The sequence below is a fragment of the Tachysurus vachellii genome, chromosome 15 (assembly GCF_030014155.1).
Source record: "Tachysurus vachellii isolate PV-2020 chromosome 15, HZAU_Pvac_v1, whole genome shotgun sequence".
Taxonomy (NCBI): domain Eukaryota; kingdom Metazoa; phylum Chordata; class Actinopteri; order Siluriformes; family Bagridae; genus Tachysurus; species Tachysurus vachellii.
In genome coordinates, this window is record NC_083474.1 from 7764315 (window position 1) to 7786270 (window position 21956).

A 21956-nucleotide genomic window follows, 5' to 3' on the forward strand; every position below is an offset into this window, starting at 1 on the left:
AGTACACAGTCTGCAAGCGCACAGCATGTCGGTCATCTGAAGTGATGTGTTTGCAATAATATGCATCCTGAGCTGTATAACAATACAGCTGTACAACAATAATTAGCCTTAATTATACAGAGAGCTTGAGAGTGTGTGTGTGTTTGTGTGTGTGTGTGTGTGGTTTTATTTTTTAATAAAAACCTGAAATAGACAGTTGCTGTAGGAGACATCTAGCCTACAATCTAGAAGCTCATTTTAAGTGTTTTTTAGGAGTACTCACCTTCTTTGCTCTGTGTTCCGGCTAAAATCAGGTGTGTTTCCCATCAACAGTGAGCCGACACACAAAAAGCGCACACCATTAACCAGGGATGCTAGGTTTCAGCCAAATTTCTGGGCCAACTACATCCCAAAAACAAGACAAGAAATGAACCTAGCATCAAAAATCAGTTACTGGAAAAGAATAGACATTTTCCCCCAAGCTTTTGTGTTGGAATCTACATTAAATCAGAAAAGGTTCATCATTGTCTGATTTAATTATGGTTACTTGCTTAATAGTCCTGTCTACTGGTCCGCAGCCTAGGATGGGGCAGCATGGTTCGTGCCCCAATAGGCCTCTATTAGCAGATCCCACTAGGTCTAATAATATCTCAGTGGATCTAAATGGGGCAGTAAGCCTGTTGTTCCATGATTGCACACCTACAAATGTGTTGTATATCTATAATAGCAACATTTTGTTGTTGGTCATTTACAGGAGGTAAATAGTAATTAAACAAAATTTCGAAAGTATGAAGTCTTTCTTAAACTACAAAAAATGGCCTCTTAGAAAGTGAAAATATCTTGTATATATTGGATCTAGTATTTCCTATCAAAATATTGCAACAAACCAAACATTATTTTTTTAGACATTTGAACTAATTCCAAACTTGGAATGTTCTCGTTATTTTACTAGAGATTGTTTATTTTAAGCATTTATTTCTAGAAAGAAATAAAATAATCTGCCAATAAAATAAGAAAATGTAAAGCTTAGTAAAGTAAATGTAACATGTAGAATTGACTGTCATCTTGTAATAGGAAATACTAGACACTACATCTGACTAAATTCAAGATATTTTCACTTGCTAAGATGTCATTTTTGTTGTGGTATAAGTCTAACATTTGTTGAATGGCTGATATACACTGTGGAGTTCTGCCCCTCCTGCCCCACCTCTCCTTATGCATGAGCCACTACTGCCGGTGCATGACCCAAGGTCCTTTTTTTTAGTTTATGTAATATAGTAAGGGTGGGTGATTTTGATACAAATTTTACATTGCTATACCTTTTCATCATAAGCAACATTTATTTATTGCTAGCAATTTTTTTAAGCTAAAGAATGGTGACATAGAAACAAGCTTAAAATGTTACAATGGAGTTATAAATGCAATGACATACAGTATGTTATATCATGATATCATTAAGACACACTGTCATATTGTTAAACCATTGCTTTATTTTCACACATCTACATGGTCGCATGAGGTCACTGAGCTATTCCCACCCAGTTACACTTATGGTAAGTGCTGCTAAATGACACCCCTTCACATCAAGAAACAAACATAACGGGTCATTTCCAGAGCCGGAGTAAATACAAGGACATGGACACAAGCACAACGTCTCATTTAGGCACTTACATGTTTTCTATGATCTGGCATGAAAGACCAAACACACACTTTTGGAGGTTGTTTGTAGGTGGTAAATGGTGGCTGCTTTAGGGTGTTGAGTTACATACAAATCTTAGGTGACTCACAGTTTTTTGTATATATTGTATAAAGAAGATTTATGTGTTTATTCTTCTAAGAATAACCAGGGTGAAGTTATGTGTTGATGAATCTTTAGCTGTTAACACTACAGCTAAACTGCAATCTTAACCCTAGCCCAGTTCAGTCCAATTTTACATTCAAAAACAAGCTGGAGGCAAAAAGCCACTTGAAGTAAAAAAAAAAAAAAACATGTTCCTGAAATTTTAACAAAATAGACATTTATGATACCAAGGATACTTGTAGCATACTTCATATTTTTTATGTGGATTATAAACTAAACACAAGAATTACTTTCTTGTGAAAAGGTTCATTGGATAATTCAGGGTTCTTAGCTTCCAAGAAAGGGTTTTGTGTAAAATCCTTCCTGATACCTAAGCACCACTGCAGGATTTGATATCATGGCAGTGAAGCAGGATCCAGAGCCTGTGGCTTGATCCTGTGATCAGGTTAATATCTGAAAGTTTTGTGTGTACTCAGGTATCTTCCCACGTCCTCAAAGAAAAATATAACATCAGGTGGACATTGCCCCAGGTGCACAGTGATAGTCTGACAAGTGTGAAATTTCTAAACAATTTGTTGCTTACATACAAATTAAGGGTGAGAGAAAATCAAGTACCTTGTCCTTCAAACTTTTGTTTGATTGTGTAAGTACAGTATACACAACTAGTCTATGGTTTGTTTTTAGTCAGCAGAAGTTAGTTGAACTTAGCAATTTTCAGAATGTTCTCTATAATTATATCTATTCATCTATACACTTCATGTATGCAACATGGATGACAGATGAAGAAATAGTTATCTTTTACTCTTTGGTGGGATTTTGGTCCATGTCATTCGTTGGTTCTCTTGGGCAGCTGGAGTGTGTAGCCAGAACAGGCAATTTATTCATAGCTATCAGAAAAGGGAAACATACTTCTGAGAAAAGTAGCTTGTATTTAAACTCCTTTACCTTTTTGCCTTCAGTCATATTGTATAAATTTACTGACTTGATGAATTCACCCTTTTATCTTCACTGGGTGAAGATAGTCGGCGTGTACATTCCCCCCAGCGCGATCTGCATAATGCTCATCCCGACGGACTGTTTATCATTGTCGGAGATTTCAATCATTCAAATCTCAAATCAGTGCTGCCTAAATTCCATCAGTATGTGGACTTTGCAATGAGAAGGGAAAACATGCTGGATCTTGTTTACACAAACATTCAAGGCACATATCGCGCAGAGCCCCGCCCCACCTCGGCTACTCAGACCACATCTCTGTTATGCTAATTCCAGCATACAGACCACTCGTCAGATGCTCTAAACCGGTTCTGAAGCAGGTAAAAACCTGGCCAGCATGAGCCACCTCTGGTTTTCAGGACTGCTTTGAATGCACTGACTGGAGCATCCTCAGGGAGGCTGCAACCAACTGTGACTCCATCAACTTGGAGGCGTACACGGCATCAGTGACTGGCTGCATCGTCAAGTGCATTGATGACGTGACCGTCTCTAAGACCATCACCAGACGCTCCAACCAGAAGCCGTGGATGACTGCTAAAGTGCGTGGGCTGCTGAAGACTAGAGACCTAGCCTTCAGAACAGGGGACAGGGCGGCCCTAAGAACAGCAAGGGCCAAACTGCCCCAAGCCATTAGAGACGCAAAGCGTGCACATGCCCAGACAACCCACAGTCACTTCCAGGACAGTGGAGACACCCGGCGCATGTGTACAAGACAGATTCATGGACAATAAAGACACTTATGTACGACTGTTGTTCATCATTCAACACAATCATCCCTCAGCACCTGATTGAGAAGCTGAGCCTGCTGGGACTGAACACCTCCCTCTGCAACCGGATACTGAACTTCCTGACTGGGAGATCTTAGTCAGTCCGGATCGGGAACAGCATCTCCAGCACCACCACACTGAGCACTGGACCCCTCAGAGCTGCGTGCTAAGCCCACTGCAGTTCACCTTGCTGACTCCCGACTGTGCAGCAATGCACATATCGAACCATATCATCAAGTTCGCCAATGACACGACTGTGGTGGGTCTCATCAACAAAAATGTAGAGTCAGCATACAGAGAGGAGGTGCAAACAGCTAACTGCCTGGTATAGAGCCAGCAACCTGTCTCTGAATGTTAACACAACTAAAAAGATGGTTGTTGACTGAACATCGACGGATTATCTGTAGAGATCGTCAAGAGCACCAAATTTCTTGGTGTTCATCTAGCGGAGAACTTCACCTGTTCACTCAACACCAGCTCCATCACCAAGAAATCCCAGTAGCAATCTCTTCTTCTTCCAAAGTCTGAGAAAAGTAAATCTCCTTCCCCCCATTCTGACTACATTTTACAGAGGGACCACTGAGAGCCTTCTGAGTAGCTACATCACTGTCTGGTTTGGGAACTGCACCATCTCGGATCGCAAGACACTGCAGTGGATAGTGAGGACAGCTGAAAAGATCACTGGAGTCTCTTTCACCTCTATCATGGACACTTACACCACACTCTGCATCTGAAAAGCCAACAGCATTGTGGATGACCCCACACACACCTCACACACACTCTTCACCCTACTGCCATCTGGAACAAAGAACAAAAGCATTTCTGGCCCTCACAACCAGACTGTGTAACAGTTTCTTTCCACAAGCCATCAGACTCCTTAATAACTGAACAGAGCTGTACTGAGCACAACACACACATGCACATAAACTGTATGGTCTGCACAGACCTACACCATTTACACACCATTACATCATTATACATCCATCAGAACGGGGCACAGAAGCACAGAATAGAACAGAACAGGGGCACAGAAGCCTTTATTATCGCCACATATACATTACAGCACAGTGGAATTCTTTTCTTCACATACACCAACTAAGGAGGTTGGGGTCAGAGTGCAGGGGCAGCTATGATACAGCACCCCTGGAGCAGGGAGGGTTGAGGGCCTTGCTCAAGGGCCCAGCAGTGGCAGCTTGGCTGTGAACCCCGATCCTCCGATCAACAACCCAGAGCCCGAATACTGTTTACATGCTGTTTTGCACACTGTTTTTTGCTCTTTGCACATGCTGTCTCACATTTCAGCTGATTGCTGTTTTGCACAACACTTTACATTACGTCATGCAACTGCTGCTGTAATTCTGTGTTCATTCAGTATTTCTGCACACGCAATATTGATTGAACATGCAGTATGTACACTGGTCGGCACTGTTTTTTTTATTGTCTTGTGTATTGTCCTGTCTTTCTATCTTTTTGTCTTGTCCTGCACTGTTTGCACCAGGTTGCACAGATGCACTTTATGTGGTTAAGACTACTTACTAAGTCCTTAGCTCTGTCTGGAGAAATATTGTCTCATTTCACTGTGTACTGCAACAGCTATGGTTGAAATGACAATAAAAGCTTCTTGACATCTTCTTGGTTTTATTAAGATTGTCTACTCAGTAAGTCATCCGTGGATCATGAAGCAGCATGTTCTTGAAGTCAGATGTATTTTATTTATGTTCATAAAAACCAGTGGTGTTAACTTTCAGTCTGCTGTAGAATAAACATTACAACAGTGTTCAGTAAATACCTTGTGTAAATATACTGTGTACTGTATATTCAATTCAATTCAATTTTATTAGTGCTTTTAGCAATGAACACTGTTAAAATTGCAAAGTAGCTTTACAGATATATATATATATAAATTATACATTTAGCAATGATGGTGGCAGGGAAAAATTCTCAAAGAAGCTATAAGGAAGAAACCTTGAGAGGAACCAGAACTAACTACTTAATCATATTATTCCAAGTACGTCTATGCTGAAAGAATTGCTTTGCCTGGGTTTCTTTCTTTTTTTCTTCTGAAGGTAATGCATTAGAGGAGAAAAGAACAACAAACAGACTAATTTGGAGAGAAAATGTTCTGTCCAAGGTAATAAGGCATGCACAGTAGGGAAGTGAAAGGTTCATCTTCTTAGACATTATGAAATAATCAATATGTAACTCTTCATTGCTGGAACATTGAGGAACATTTACACATAAGTGTAGCCACAGAAATAATGAGAGGAGTGCTATAAATAAAATAGATAGACAGACAGATGGATAGATAGATAGATAGATAGATAGATAGATAGATAGATAGATAGATAGATAGATAGATAGATACTTATAGTCAGTAAAATATTCTCTTCAACAATATCAACCATGCATTATTTATTTTTAGTCACTGAATGTGTCATGTGAGTCAGTACAATCGCTCGTGCTTCACAACATGGTATGAAAAGAGGAGCACAAAAAACTTTAACATGGCTTATAATGCAGACAGTTTCCCCTTCAAACTGCTTTAATTTAATCACAGAGGAAGAGCAGATAAAAGAGCTTAGCTGGATGTTACACAAACACTAGGGTGTGGTGGCCTTGGTACACCTTGACCTCGGGGAGGCCAAGTATAAAGGAATTGCACACTGACCTTAATAAGGTCCGGATGGAAAGTATGAGGGAGGCATGTGAAGAGAAGGGTATGGTTCATTGGTAGTGCGGGTGGATCAGAGGGAACGTGTTGTGAGACGGGAATGCTTGACGTCACTTGCGCTGGCCTCCAGCTCCTTGATTATTTACAGCTGACAGTCCCCCTCCTCCTCATCTCAGCATGTCCTCTTCTAGTCTCCTTGCACACATTCATTCCATGAAGCACAGCGGCTTGGCGACATGGCGGCTTATGAGGACAGCAAGTCATAAATAAACAATTTAATGGGGTTTGGAGAATGTGCTTTGATATGGTCTGGAGAATCATTAATTGCACATAGTGTTAGAAAGATTTGGTCCTGATCATTTCTATCTCAATCATGTCTGTTGAAGGTTATGCTGTATCAGTTGCATTCTGCTTCAGAAAAAATTTTGTTGGGGGTTTGTGTCCAGGGTTGGGGGGTTTGTGTCCAGGGTGGGTAGTGGGGGGTTGATTTCCGCCGATAGCCTGATGTCCCATACATCGTGTAAGATATATGTGTAAAAAATTTCAGAATATATCTTATTCATAATATTTGAATACACCATTTAATTTTTTTTATTAGCACAAAGTTGTACGGCTACAACTGTGCACAGAGAATGGCATTATGTATTACTGAAAGGTCTTTGTTATTTTCTAGTATATCTTCCTAAGTGTACAGTATGAGAAGGATTATTAGTTGTGATTTATGTGGTTAAAGCATACACTCCCACTCCGTCTTAAAAAAGCATATTGCACTTTTTTCTGCCTCGACTAGCTTCCTAAATAAGCAAATGCAGATACAATCAATGATTCATGCATCCAATGCCTTTTGCAGTAGGAGAGATATAAAGCAATATTTGCACTGTATTATATTTTTCATGTCTGAAATTACTGTATATGTTGGCTCTCTAGAACTATGTTTATGAACACTTTTAGGCATTAATGACTATTATATTATAAGTGTTAAATATTCAATTGAATCTATGTAAGACTAAAATCTTACTCGTGAAATGTAATTAAAGATATTTAAGAAATGTTTTTAAATAGCATCCATATGTGGGTCATAGGGGGCACGGTGGCTTAGTGGTTAGCACGTTCGCCTCACACCTCCAGGGTCGGGGTTCGATTCCCGCCTCCACCTTGTGTGTGTGGAGTTTGCATGTTCTCCCCGTGCCTCGGGGGTTTCCTCCGGGTACTCCGGTTTCCTCCCCCGGTCCAAAGACATGCATGGTAGGTTGATTGGCATCTCTGGAAAATTGTCCCTAGTGTGTGATTGCATGAGTGAATGAGTGTGAGTGTGTGCCCTGCGATGGGTTGGCACTCTGTCCAGGGTGTATCCTGCCTTGATGCCCAATGACGCCAGGCTCCCCGTGACCCGAGGTAGTTCGGATAAGCGGTAGAAGATGAATGAATGTGGGTCATCTTCCAAACTGCTTCTGCAAAGTTGGAAGCACACAATGGTCTAGAGTGTCTTTGTATGGCGTAGCATTACACTTTCCCTTCACTGGGATGACATAAAATGATATAAAACCTGTCCCAGCATAACAAATCGGCCTCCACTACCACCGTGTTAAGTGTAAGAACTCGAGTGTGCTTTCCTGACGTCAACGTCATGAGTTAAAATGGTGAAAACTAGTAAAAATGAACTTGTACAGATCTTAGAGATCTCATTGACAAAACTGAACGTCGAAACACTTTAGGTTAAATCTGTTTTGCAATATCGCAGTACTTAGTTATGTCTAAATTAAGGATGCGATTGGTTTTAATGTATTTAAGCTTGATTGTGCTAGACGTCCAAATTTCCTCCCGATCCGGACCTGACTTCTTTGACACAGCTCTCACAGATTGTGAATTACGTTTATGAGCCTATTACAGTTTGTTCACTGACAAACTTTTTGTTTTTGTAAACAAAACATTTGAGTCATGTTAGCGTTATGCTAAAGGTAGGTTAAGTAGTTTAAACGGTGCCAATACTTCTGGAGTTTGTTGTTCTGCATTTTACATTTCGAGCACTGTTTATTTTAGTCAATATTTTGTTTATTAATGAATTTATAAACGTGTCTCTATCCAATATGTGGTATAAAGCTCTTTTAATTTGGCGGGATTTCTGTCCCAGACCACTGCAGAACAGGGTTGAAGTTGCGCCTGCGCAGTTGCACAGCGGAACCAAGCCTAAAATCCAAAATGGCCGGTGCAGAGGGAGACGATTCGCTGTATCCTATTGCTGTTTTAATCGACGAATTAAGGAATGAAGATGTCCAAGTATGTGATAAATATTTATGTAACATTGTCTAATAACGCCTATGGCTAAATTTAGCTTTTAAAATAGTTTTTTTAATTGTGAATCTGTGACTAATGTCTGTTAGCTAACGCTGCTAGTAGCATTTCTGCTAAGGTAGCGTTCAAACGACTAGCGTCTGTTTGATGGTTTTTCTTAAATATTATAAAAAGCGCCATAGTAATAAACCGTGGAATATAGCTGTCTCACTGCGCTGGTCACTAAATAGTTATATTTGGAGTTTGTTTTTTGTTGTGTTTTCGCGTTTTGTGGCAAGATGATTAACCATTCAGCAAGCTAGCTGGTCACCCTGCTTATGTTTTCCTGGGAGCGCTATGCTAAGATGCTAGCCGGTTATTCAGCTGCTATGTAGCTCATCTGCTACAACGTTCTAAAGCAATGCTAATTAGTCGACGTTATCTTGATATCCTAGCGTCAAAGATGGAATCAAATACTTTTACGGTAAAGCTGTAATATTTCAGTCAATATACCATTCCTTGTTTTTCACCAACGCTTATACTTCCACCTGGCGATTCTAATCGAGATTAGGAATACAAAATAAGATTTTTTTTTTTTTAAGCAATAGGTATTGTCAGTTCTGGAGAGTACAAGGAATAGAGATGTGATAATCCATTCATTTTCAGTAAGAACTTTAGTGGATCCAGAGGAATCCGAGGATCACACAATTCACACACGTTTACCTGTGGCACAACTCAGGAAGTGCAGTTCATTAGCTGATCATTTAAGGTGTGCTGCAAGAAGGGAAAGCACAAAAATGTGTACTACAGACATGCTCCGGCACCAGGGTTGGGAACCTCTGACCTGTGCTGCGTATGAGACTTCTGGGAATTTTCAAACCTTTGTCCATATGAAGTCAGAACTAAATATAATCATACTTTAAGTCCCTTATTTTTGTTTACAAAATTTGGAATTAAAGAGTTGCAATGGTTAGTGCTTAAATTAATTTTGATGTGGATGTGAAAATTTGCTGTTAACAATACTGGAAACTACCCCAAAAAATCAATATGATGAAACATCACCCATTTACATTATTTGGAAGACGCCATTGTCCAGAGTGACTTATGTTTTTATTTAACTGAGCAATTGAGGGTTGAAGGTGTTTGTTTATTAATTGGGGAGGAGGGGATGGTCTTGCATCAAGGTTAAGAGGTGCAGTTTGGACTTTTTAAAAAAATTTTTTTACATTTTTTAAATAGATCCAACGAGAATAAATGTTATCCTCTTGCAAGTCAATAATAATTCAAAATTTACTTTTATTAAGATGAACATTTGAAGAAATAGAAGAGAATGATAGGCTATATATCCTTTGTCATGAAGTTTTCTCTGGTGTCTGATTTAAATTCCCACATTCTTTTATCTGCAGTTGCGCTTGAACAGCATCAAAAAGCTGTCGACTATTGCCTTGGCCCTGGGTGTTGAGAGGACACGCACAGAGCTCCTGCCCTTCCTGACTGGTATGCCATTTTGGTCTCTTACATACACAATGTAAATGCTAGGATCTTTGTTAGTTTAGTAGTTATCGGTGCCTGATGTGCTAAAGCAGTCTTCTTTTTTTCATGTAGACACTATTTATGATGAGGATGAGGTGCTACTTGCCCTGGCTGAGCAGCTGGGGAACTTCACCATGCTGGTCGGTGGGCCGGAGTATGTGCACTGCCTCCTGGTAAAAATTTTAAATACTGAAACTGAAAAAATGATGAATGTAAATGTTTTATGATGCAGACGTAATTAAAAAGGTTTAAACATTTTGTTTAAACCTCTTTTGTTTAACTTATAAGCCACTAGAACTTAATGATTTATTTCAATTCTTAAGCAGAGGAACAGTATAGCCTCCTGTTAGGCAGCTTTAATTCAGCACACCGCTCTTTCTTCCACAGCCACCACTAGAGAGCCTGGCCACTGTGGAGGAGACTGTGGTTCGAGATAAAGCCGTGGAGTCACTGCGCAAAATCTCTCAGGAGCACTCCCCTGTAGACCTAGAGGTGCACTTTGAGCCCCTAGTGAAACGACTGGCTAGCGGTGACTGGTTCACATCCCGCACCTCTGCCTGTGGCCTGTTCAGTGTCTGCTACCCACGTGTCTCCAGCACTGTCAAGGCAGAGATCCGCCAGTGAGCATAGCTTGTTTTTAGTCATTGCATTTGTACATACTTTACTTATGCTAACTTTGAGGTTTAGTATACAGTAAAGGTATGCTGAAGTACTGCGGTTGTTTTCTGTAGGTACTTCCGTACCCTTTGCTCAGATGATACACCCATGGTGAGACGTGCTGCTGCTTCCAAACTGGGCGAGTTTGCCAAGGTGCTGGAGCTGGATTATGTAAAGAGTGACATCATCCCACTTTTTACAGCACTGGCTTCTGACGAGCAGGTAAACACAGTGTCTTGGTGCCAATAACACAATCATCCATGAACCTCAGCTTTATGCACATAAGGTATTTACAGGTACATTAAGATGTGTTTTACAGTGTTGTTGTTGGCTATGTTTTAGGACTCTGTGCGTCTTCTAGCAGTCGAAGCTTGCGTCAGCATTGCCACCCTGCTGCCTCAGGAAGACCTGGAGGGTCTTGTGATGCCCACACTGCGTCAGGCTGCTGAGGATAAGTCATGGAGGGTGCGCTACATGGTGGCAGACAAGTTCTCTGAGGTAGGCTGTTATAACATTTAAATTTGCAGCTTTTGACAGGTGCCCTTATCCAGAGTGACTTAAGGGCCTGGCTCAGGGGCCCAGCAGTGGCAGCTTGGTGGACCTGGGATTTGAAATCTCAACCTTCCGATCTGTGGTCCAACACATTAACCACTAGGCTACCAGATCCCCACAGCGCTTAAATGTTTCTTATGAGCTTCTAGATAGTAGTCAAAGTAGCTTATTAGTATTATTTTATTAGTGATTATTTTATTAAGAAGCTGCTCCAGCATATTTGGTGCACACCTTTTGAAGAAATAATAAAAAAAAAAAAATCACTCCTGCATGCTCTTCAGAATCCCACACACTAGAACCAGTGACTAGATGGTGTCATGTAATAAGAAAGTCTGCATGCTACCAAAGTCTTAGTGGAGGGAAATGAAATGGCTTATTAGTTTGCTAAAAAAACAAACTAAGTAAAATATGCTTGTTTTGTCTATAAAAACTGAAAGGGAAATATATCATTTTCTGTGTTTCTGTATCAGGACATCAGAAGTGGACAGTAGGATCTGCTATGTCTCATCTTTTAATATTATCTTAGCATGTTGATTGTCAACATTTCTTTAGCGATTTATTCCATGTTCATATTTGAGCTGACAGGTTTGAGTTGCTTTATTTAAGCTCGGATCTATGGCTACAGATAAGTGTATTGATCGCATATCAAAAGTGTAACATTGTGGACATGTTTATTTTGCAACCATTGTATACATTCAGATTTACATTAAATTTCTGAAATAACAGTTTCTGGTTTGTTTTGTTTGTATGTTTAAGTTGCAAAAAGCAGTGGGTCCAGAAATCACCAAGAACGATTTGGTCCCAGCATTTCAGAGTTTACTGAAAGATTGCGAGGCAGAGGTGCGGGCCGCAGCTGCAAATAAAGTAAAAGGTAAGCAAGGCTGTTCCCTATTGCCAAATAGTTCAACAAGAAGCAGAAGTAATATGGGTTATACCAGGTTTGGCATGCATTTCCATCTTTTATGTTTTATGTTTCCTTGTACACAGAATTCTGTGAAAATTTGCCAGAAGACAGCCGAGAGAATATCATCATGAATCACGTCCTGCCTTGTGTCAAGGTGAACTGTTTTTAATGCTTATTTCATCATTATCAGGTGGGCAGCATGATGTAACCTTTTACACATCAAAGCCTATAAAATAAACTGCAGGAGGTCACGGCATGTGCATGCGTGCAAAAAACCAAACAGGGTTATGTAAGGCTAAGTCCCTTGTACAAGTCCAGTGATTTTTGTAGTTCATGCAGGGTTACTGTTTTAACTTTTATTACATTTCCACATCTGTCTGGAGATGGAAATGTAATAACCCAAGTCAACTAGATATCAGTCTTCAGGTAACCTGGAGTTTATGGGCAGCAGGGGTCACTGTTGATACCTAATAGTTTGATATTCCTGGATAGCTTGATATTCCTGTATAATTTCCAAGTTGCTGCCGCTTAGCCTTACATCCTCATTTTGGAATCAGCTTTTTCGTAGAGTCTTGAAACCTTTAGTTCAGCGGTCGGTCCTGTTCCTGTATTCTTCAGTTCTGTGCTGGGATAGTATTTGTTGCCTATTTTTAGGTAGTTATAATTTGACCGTCTCTGCACCTTGAGGTGATGAAAGCCTGACGTGTTGGACGTGTGCTTTGGTTTGGTGTGCGTCATGAGAAAAAAAAATCTGTTTATTTACAGCTACTCGGGTCACTGGGTTTACCGAAGCTTATAAAATACCAATCATGGCACATTTTATACTTCCATCCAGCAGCTTTCCATCATTTTTCATTAAACACTTGGTTGCAGTTTTCTTGAATTGTGACAAGCGATAATTGCTGTATGGTCTCTTTTCTACAGCGTTCTGTAAATCACAAACTCTGCATTCCGTAAAAAAAAAACTGGCATTAAAATGTAAGCTTGTTTAGACTGTATACTGTAATACTATACATCGGTCTATCATTTGGACATTAAGTTATGGCCAAAGAGTAGATAAATTCGTAAACAAATGGGTTTGACATTTACTTTTTACATTTATACCTTTTGAATAAAAGAATGGTGTATGGATTGATGAGCTAGTTGTGCTGAATAACAGGAGCAGAAGCATTAACTTTTTTTTATTTTTTTATTTTTTATTCTGGAAACATGGGACCATGTTGTTGCTCACAGATAGACTCAAGTCTCACCTGCTTGGTGTTTGATCTATCTATTCGCTTGCTTGCTCTCTTTGCAGTTCTAAACATTTTCCAGCTCAGCTTGTCAACAAACCCAATAAGCAGTCAGCTGTAGCCCCGTGCAGCTCGATGAAACATGACCCAGAGTTCTGCTTTGAACCCCTGATTGTTTTTCCATCACGTCTTGTGCCATCTCTGCCAACCCTTGCTTGTTTTCCAAGTAGTATTGCTGTGATTTGTAATTAAAAGGTTATGTAGGGATGTGCTCTTCAGCACAAGGTAATCACCATGTCTCTGATTCGAAGCACTCGAGAATGAATTGGCTAATTTGTTTTCCCCTCATCTCTCCTCTCACGCTTGTCCAACAGGAGCTGGTGTCAGACACAAATCAGCATGTGAAGTCTGCCCTGGCCTCTGTCATCATGGGGCTCTCCACTATCCTGGGCAAGGACAACACCGTGGAGCATCTGCTGCCTCTTTTCCTGGCCCAGCTGAAGGACGAGGTAGCACACTGGGCCCCTGCCCACTCTCTCTGTCTCTATCTTCTGCACATCTTCCATAAGTCCCTTTATTTGGTAATTTAACAGTAAATATAGCTGAAAGCAGCGATGGCGGGCCCTCGCACGTTTTTTTTATCGCTATACGGTGCCTCCCAGAAAACAATGCAAGTGCATCAAGTGGGTAAATATCAGTGGACTATTTTGTTGTTACTGACCCATTTGGGGACTGTAGGTAAATGAAACCCCACATTTTAGACAAACGGGGGTGCTAGTGAGCCACTTAAGAGACACACCTTTGTCTGACCTTTTTGTCCACACTTAACAGCCGACAAATGTGATGTATGTGTCAAATTTCAAGTTAATCTAAGCAAGCCAAAAGCCTTAAATATGCCTGAAATAAAAGTAAACTTCCTGGGGCCTGTTGGTGGCGCTATACCCGGGACTCACAATAAGCACATCGATGCGATCGGAATCCTTGGCCGAACATACACACCGCGTGTCATCACAATAAGACATTTTTTGCTTTAGATATTAGACACTTTCTGTTTCTCTGAATTCGCCATAACTTTGTCGCCTCGCCATTGCAACACCGTTCGAGATATCAAAAATCCCTTCGCTATTTAGCAAGTGTCACGGCCTCATGTTCACCACGTTTGATGTCAATCGCATGAATTCCCTAGGAGGAGTATTTAAAAGTTCACCGCATGCACTTATAAAACAACCCAAAATGGCCGACTTCCTGTTGGGCGGAGCTCATAGTTTAGAGCGCGAAAGTTGTTCGGGTCGATGAGATCTATATGCGTACCAACTCTTGTACATGTGCGAACATAATTGCCCGATCTGTGCACCAATGTTTGTTTTTGCATTACAGGGGGCGCTACAGAGCCACCCTGCCATGCCCGTATTCCAACCTTTGTCCAATCCTAGTGTCACACGACTCTGACGTGTGTGCCAAATTTCAAGAGTTTTCGAGCAATGTAAGGGACCCCAATTGGCCAATGTGTGGGGAAAAAAAAAATAATAATACTCCCGAGGAAAAACAATAGGGCTTCGCACCTTTTGGTGCTCAGGCCCTAATAAATAAATCTGAGCAAAAACAATAGGGCTTCGCACCATTCGGTGCTCAGGCCCTAATAAATAAATCTGAGCAAAAACAATAGGGCTTCGCACCTTTTGGTGCTCAGGCCCTAATTAAAGTTTGTGTGATGACATACCAAGATAATTAACACAGCCAATATTTGGTGAAAGTATTAAAGAAGACTGATTCATTACTTGGAAAATAGTCACAACCATTTTTATTGCAACAATTTGACTAGCATTAGTATTAATTTTTTAAATCATTAAAAAATAGCATGACTGATGTCTGGAAATGAGAGTACTTTTAGAGATGAAGGGGCTGCTGGCGAATTGCACGGTATGGACAGTTTCAGTTGTAAAAGTCACCACCAGACTTAATAAACTGGTCCGTTTGAAGATCACTGTTCTCATCCCTAATGCTCCTGACTGACTTGCCCTTAATCACCTCATGACTCTTGAATAATGTTTACAAAAAGCATCACATTTTGGAGAGCATCAGACAGACTTGTCTGGTCAACAGTTTAATTTTTCCTTCGGTTTGAAACCGCCTCGGCCTTTGACCCTGTTGTAAAGTTGATTGCCTGCCAAAGTCAAAACATTTAGATGAGGTTCTTTCCAGAAGCCTGCCTCCTGTGTTTGTGTTTTCCTCTGCTTTATTGGCTTACTCTTGAAAGTCAAACATTTGCTTTCAAAATGTTTAGACCTGGAGTCCACAAATTCTGTCCTTCAGCATGTTTCCATTGGCTGCTTATGTCCAACCTCGTGTTTGGCAAACTAGAGTGATGTCTGGGTTTGAGTCACTCATCACAGTATCGCATTTGGTAGCAAGTCATGCGAGGTCTGGCAAATGTATGAGAGCTGCCACAAAATCTGGAGTTGAGTCCCTAAGTAACCTATTAAAAAATATATTAAAGCCTTTTTTTTTTTTTTTTTTTTGTTTAACAAACTGGACACATTTCGTCATTTTGGCTGAATAGAGGAATTTAAGCTCCTACATGAAAGAAGTATGTTTAGTTGTGTCTTGTAATATGCAAACAATACTTCATGATTGATCTTGTGGTTTGCTGCCATATCCATATCCATTGTTAGTCTTGCATACAGGATTTTTGTTTATCAGGACACCAAACAGTTTGAATCAGATGAAGTAAGACATTTTTGCGTGCAGTGTCCCGAAGTGCGTCTGAACATCATCTCCAACCTGGACTGCGTGAACGAGGTGATAGGTATTCGCCAGCTTTCCCAGTCTCTGCTGCCTGCTATTGTGGAATTAGCTGAAGATGCCAAATGGAGGGTGCGTCTGGCCATCATTGAGTACATGCCACTGCTGGCAGGCCAGTTGGTGAGTTCATCCCACCCCTTCACACCTATGCTGCAAAGTAAAATTGAATACACGCCAGAATTGTTTAAAAAAAAAAAAACGTTAGTTCAGTTTCTTATTCCAGCTTGATTTCTGTCTGGATTTTTTCCTGCTGAAATGTTTGTTTCCTGATTAGAGAAACCGATTTGGATCATTAGTGCTTATTTCAATTCCTCTTTCAAGTTGTGCCCAAGCAGTAGTTTATGTGGATCATGAGCTGAACATCAGTGATGGGACAAACACAAACTTTTCCTGAAAATGTTTAGTTTTTCAGCCTGTACTTCCTCAAAAAAGTCTTTTAATCATGGTGATAAAAGGGTTGTTTTGTTGCACAGAAGCAGCCTATCTTTAGCTTTGTGTTGTATTAATTTTCTCTGATAAATCTGGAATGATTACAATAGAAAGTTGCATAACTTTCTCTTTTTTTTTTCCCCTTCATTGCCCTATTTAAATAGGGAGTGGAGTTCTTCGATGAGAAGCTGAATTCTCTGTGCATGGCGTGGCTGGTAGACCATGGTAAGTCTGCTAGCACTGCATTGTGGTAAAAGGTTTAGTTCTCTGTGTGTGTGTTAAATGTGAGAAGGTGCATTGTACGAGCAGAGGAATTTTGTACCCTTGTACAATTTTTCAGTGGGTCACCGTGTAGGTTTGGATATCTAGTCCTGCCACACCGACCTTAAAATAAAGGGTTGACAGTCTCTCATCTGGTGTCATCGGAAACTTTCTACTGTTAATCGCTCTCTAACCAAAATTTCACTTGTGACCAATGACAGTTTATAAATGAAGTTTGCGACTGCGTTATTGCACAGCCCTACATTTTACTGTTTGGTGCTGGACTTGCATTGATGTAAAGTTTCATAATTTTGAAATGTTTGTGCGTGTGTGGGGTCAGTTTATTGTAAGAAGAATGTACTAAATTTATAGCTCCTAGGTAGACACATTTCTCACACACTAGCGTACTCGGCACATTACTGATTGGATTAGGAAATAGAGCTGCTGTTTATTCTGCCTGTCTCCCGTCCCTCCCCCCCGCCCTCCCCCTGCTCCCGCCAAAAAGTGGAGTAAGAGGGAGACGTGCTTCTCGGCAGCTTTCACTCTTTGCGCTCCGAGAGTCTGATAAGAATCCGGCAGCACCCAGGAAATGGCAGAAAGTGCTGCCTTTTTCCTCTGTCTCTCTCAAAATGTGTGTACTGCCTCCTTCAACCTTTTTCTCAGACGATTGTTAATTTTACCCAAGTTGTAAATTGACGATTGTAAATTAACCAATGTTTTGGTTTTTGTTTGTATTTCTCTTTCCTTGTTTCCCTTGTCTCTGACACTGCCCCGTACACCTCATTACTAACCACTTTCCTGGCTGCTGTGTGGTCGGCCCACAGGAAAAGCAACCGCTCAGTATGTAGGTCAGCTCGCTGGCCTGGCTTGGCTCCTCTGCTTTAGTAGCTTTGAAGAGCCGCGCTGGCTCCATCACAAGCGCTTTCACAGTTTAGATGTGAATCAAGGTCAAGTCTGGATCTGACCTTGATTCATACACTGTTCCTTTTTTTCCCCCCCACTTAAATTATTTCTGGTCAAAGTTGTTTATAACTTGCTGCACACTGGGGTTAATGGTTTACTGTTTTGGTTTAAACTTTTGTTTAAAGTCACGTTAATGGATTTATACTCGTACTGCTTTAGCGTCGTATACATCACACTCGTGTCTGACTGAGTGGTCTGGTCTAAACATTTTTTCAGATGTATTTTGCTTGTATCTGTAAAACAGCCAGTTTTCTATGGGCATGCACACGACCAGATGGGTTACATCACAGGAATGTTCTTGTCTGTCAGTCTCAGCAGGCCAGACCTCTTGCATAAGCACAGCAGACTGGGCCACAGTTTTCTGCTTGTTCTCATAACAGTTAAAGTCACACTACATCACATGTACGTGTTTTTGTTTTAAAACTTCCCAGTTTATGCTATCCGGGAGGCGGCCACCTGTAACCTCATGAAGCTGGTGGAGAAGTTTGGAGCAGAATGGGCTCAGAACACCATCGTGCCCAAAGTGCTCGGCATGGCTAATGACCCCAACTACCTGCACAGGATGACCACGCTCTTCTGCATCAATGTGAGTTAATGTGTAATGTGGACCGATGTTTATGAAGAGGGCTTTTAATTATGAATTCCCTCCTCCTTGTATATGTTTTCAGCTCTTTAGATTTAATCATGTCCCAATGCTTCCTTTTAATATTTTTGTAATTAAAGCTGATGTCAGAATGATCTAAATGCAATAATATACACTATATATATCGCCAGACGTTTATAGACACCTGACCCCTTACCTCACCTCATACCCATATGTGCTTATTAAACATCCTGAACTATAATTAATGTTATAATAACCTGAGCTGTCCTGGGAAGACTTTCCTCTAGATTCTGAAGCCTGGCTTTTGAGATTTGTTCTCATTCAGCCATAGGAGAATTAGTGAGATCAGGTCATTTTGTCCCACGGCGTTCAGTGGGGTTGATGTCAGGGCACCGTGCAGACCACTTGAGTTCTACTTCAACTGTAACACACACAACTTTGTCATAGTGTGATGGCTTACTCATTTTTATGGAACCGGATTACAAGAATAAACACGGATGAATCTACATTTATTATAAGTCTTAACTATTAAAAACATATTAGCTTTTTAAAGTCATGCCGTTTGCCTTTATACCAGTTGGAGCTGTGCATATGTAAAACATTTTGAGACATGAGTGTTGTAACCCTTTCAAGACTGGGTTGAAGACTGAAGTACAAGACTGAAATGAGAGACCTGATTTTGTTTAAACACCTTTTTCCGTATTTGTTTGTCTTCTAGGCCCTTTGTGAGGCCTGTGGGCAGGAGATCACAACCAAACACATGCTACCCATTGTCTTAAAGATGTCCAATGACCAAGTTGCCAACGTGCGCTTTAACGTGGCCAAATGCCTACAGAAAATCGGACCAGTTGTAGACAACAAGTAAGTTGGTTGTAAATCTACCTGCCTCTCTACATCCTTTCCTTTTCTTTCCTTCGAAAGAAGTCACACACTCCACTTTGTTTCTCAGCTCCCTGCAAACGGAGGTGAAGCCAGTTTTAGAGAAGCTCGCCACAGACCAAGATATGGACGTGAAATACTTTGCTCAGGAAGCTATAAGTGGTACGTGTCCTGTATTGCTCTCCTAGAGAAAAGACTACTTATCACTGTTTTCCCCTTTCATTCATCTCAATTCTCTCTGCTTTTCTTCACAGTTCTTGCCTTGGCCTGAACATCTCTCCTTGGGTTTACCAGATCAACCACAACAAAGCAAGACTACTTGCATTCTATTTATTGGTGATTTTTGAATGGTTGTGTACTAAAGTCTGTGTAGCTCGTATTTACTCTCCATGGTATTGACTGATCAAAGGGTGCACCCATGCTCGTGCTGTAAATTTCTGCTTCAACCACAGTGACACTGGAGTTAGGTAATGCATGATGGGATAGTGTGTTCTCCTGGATTGCAACTGCACCACATGTTCGTGTTCTCCTCGCTCTCTCTCTCTCACTCATTAAACACCATTGAGCTGAGCTGGGTGTGGCGGGAGCCAGGAAAACGACTAAAGTGTGCAGAGAAGAAGGACTTAAGGACCAGGATTAGGTAACATTTTTATGAAAGCATTTAGTACAGGAACACAGTTGTGTTTTCAGGAACATGGTCAATAACTGGAAAAATCCCTTAACCACTTATTGACCATTTTTAAGACTAAAATCGTCTCTTATGCGCTTTAGTAAAGTAAGTCTCCATAAGTAAAATCCTCCGAACTACCTCTGTCTTCTTTTAAGAGCCATTTCTTAGCTAAAATTCGGAACACGTCCACTTCAAAGCCCTGCTTTTCACAGACCGAAGCTCATGCAGGCGATATGAAATGTTTTGCTTTTGGTAGAGCTCTCTGCACGTGGTGCTTCGCTATTCAACATGGGACCATTGCGTTGTGTAATTTCTCCTGTAACAGATGTCGCCCTTGCGTTAGTTTCTCTGGTTTCATTTGCATTTTTGTTTTGTTTTTGGGTCCTTTTTCCAGTCCTCTGGGTCTTATGTGCCAATGATGGTTAGGAATGCATTTAGATTTTTAAGAGGTTGTATGTTTAGGTAAAAAAAATAAACATTTTTTTTTCTTTCAGTGGAAACGTGTGACTTATGTTTCAGTGTAATGAAAAAAATGACCCCTGTATAGAAGTAGGCGTGTGTTTTAAGATGATTAAGTACTGACGATCAGCAATATGTGAGAGGAAAACACTGTCCAACATCCGCCATGCTTCTTACAGAGCAGGTCATGACAATAACTTGTACTCAACCTCTGGAAGGCTGATGAATTCTTTTAAACGGGACAGAGGGAAAGGATGTATTATTTTTACCATTATAAACAGCTATAGCATCAGATCCTGAGTAAACCTTTTGTTCATGTTCAGTATCATGAGTACCCCCTTTTTAAACTACTTTACTGTACTTTTGGAACCAAATAAATTGAATAAACATGGGTTCTGCTCTTCATGTCATTTGGAGTGTATTCACGTCTTTGCATATGTACACACACTTAAACTTTAAGCTCTTGGCATCCTTTGTGCCAATGATTTTGATATTCTATGTGTGCGTTAAAAATTGATGGTTAGTCAGTCCTCGATGTGCAGATACTGTTACAGTGCATGATCTTATCTTCTGTGATATAACATTTTCATCACTGCTTTGACAGGTTGCTTTCAGCGAGTTGCCTAATAAACCAGTCTGATTTCTGCTCTTCTTTTCAGGGATAATTCTTACATGATCCCAATTGCCAGGGATTGTATACACTAACCTTCACATGCAGGTGAGAAGTCTTAGACTGGGTAGTGTAGAAAGATGGTGTGTGTGTGTGTGTGTGTGTGTGAGTGACACATCAGCAATCTGGCCTTCTGCTTCCTGTCAGCATGAGATGGGCCACCGTGGCCGATTGTTTTCAGATGTTACTGTCTGCCTCAGCATTACGCAATCACAGCTGCGCTAAGAGGGAATCAGAGATACAAATCTACATCCGTTAGCAAACAAGGGGAAAAATGTGATTTTAATTTGCTGCTTGAATGCAGGTTTCAGTCTCCTGCTTGTGGTACATACTAATTTATATATGGGGCAAGTCAACTTTTATCCCATAAATGGTTGCATAAACTACACAAATAAGTAAATATTTAGCATTTTCCAAAGGTATTCTTATCAGAGTTGGGAACTTGCATTGAAGTCTTTTTATGCATTATTTTCTAATGAACAGTAATAAATTCAAGCAAGATTTTTACTTATGTTTTTAAATTAAGCTAAATTTTGTAAATGGTAAACCATTTAAGGACGTACTGTATTTACTCTGGTGACCTTGGCAAGCATTAAAGCCGCTTCAGGAGTAGTGAAGTGTAATAAAAACGTTGCAAACTGCTGTTGTGTAAGAGAAATACAGCACTGGGACATCCTGCTTGATGTTTTTACACATTAAAAAGTATGATTCGATCTGTCATGTATATAGAATTCTGTCTTACTTGACAGTAATTTGATATTTTCCGGACTCAGAATGTTAGCTCTGTTATGAATTGTCTCTTTTTGCTGCTCACAGTATGATAAATGGCAGAACGATTTATTTATTTAAGTTTCTCCCT

At 40.4% G+C, this 21956-nt stretch overlaps 1 protein-coding gene across 1 annotated transcript; it reads left to right on the forward strand.

Annotated features, from left to right (window-relative positions):
* The first annotated feature begins 8350 nt into the window (after positions 1-8350).
* ppp2r1bb (protein phosphatase 2, regulatory subunit A, beta b) lies at positions 8351-20837 on the forward strand. The gene is made up of 15 exons (XM_060887782.1): positions 8351-8488; positions 9889-9979; positions 10088-10188; positions 10403-10635; positions 10747-10894; positions 11015-11170; positions 11981-12095; positions 12212-12282; positions 13735-13869; positions 16109-16282; positions 16756-16816; positions 18247-18401; positions 19138-19280; positions 19369-19460; positions 19553-20837. Exons 1-15 carry the CDS (start codon positions 8411-8413, stop codon positions 19567-19569), a joined length of 1770 nt encoding a protein of 589 aa, XP_060743765.1. The 5' UTR covers positions 8351-8410; the 3' UTR covers positions 19570-20837.
* Positions 20838-21956: the final 1119 nt, after the last annotated feature.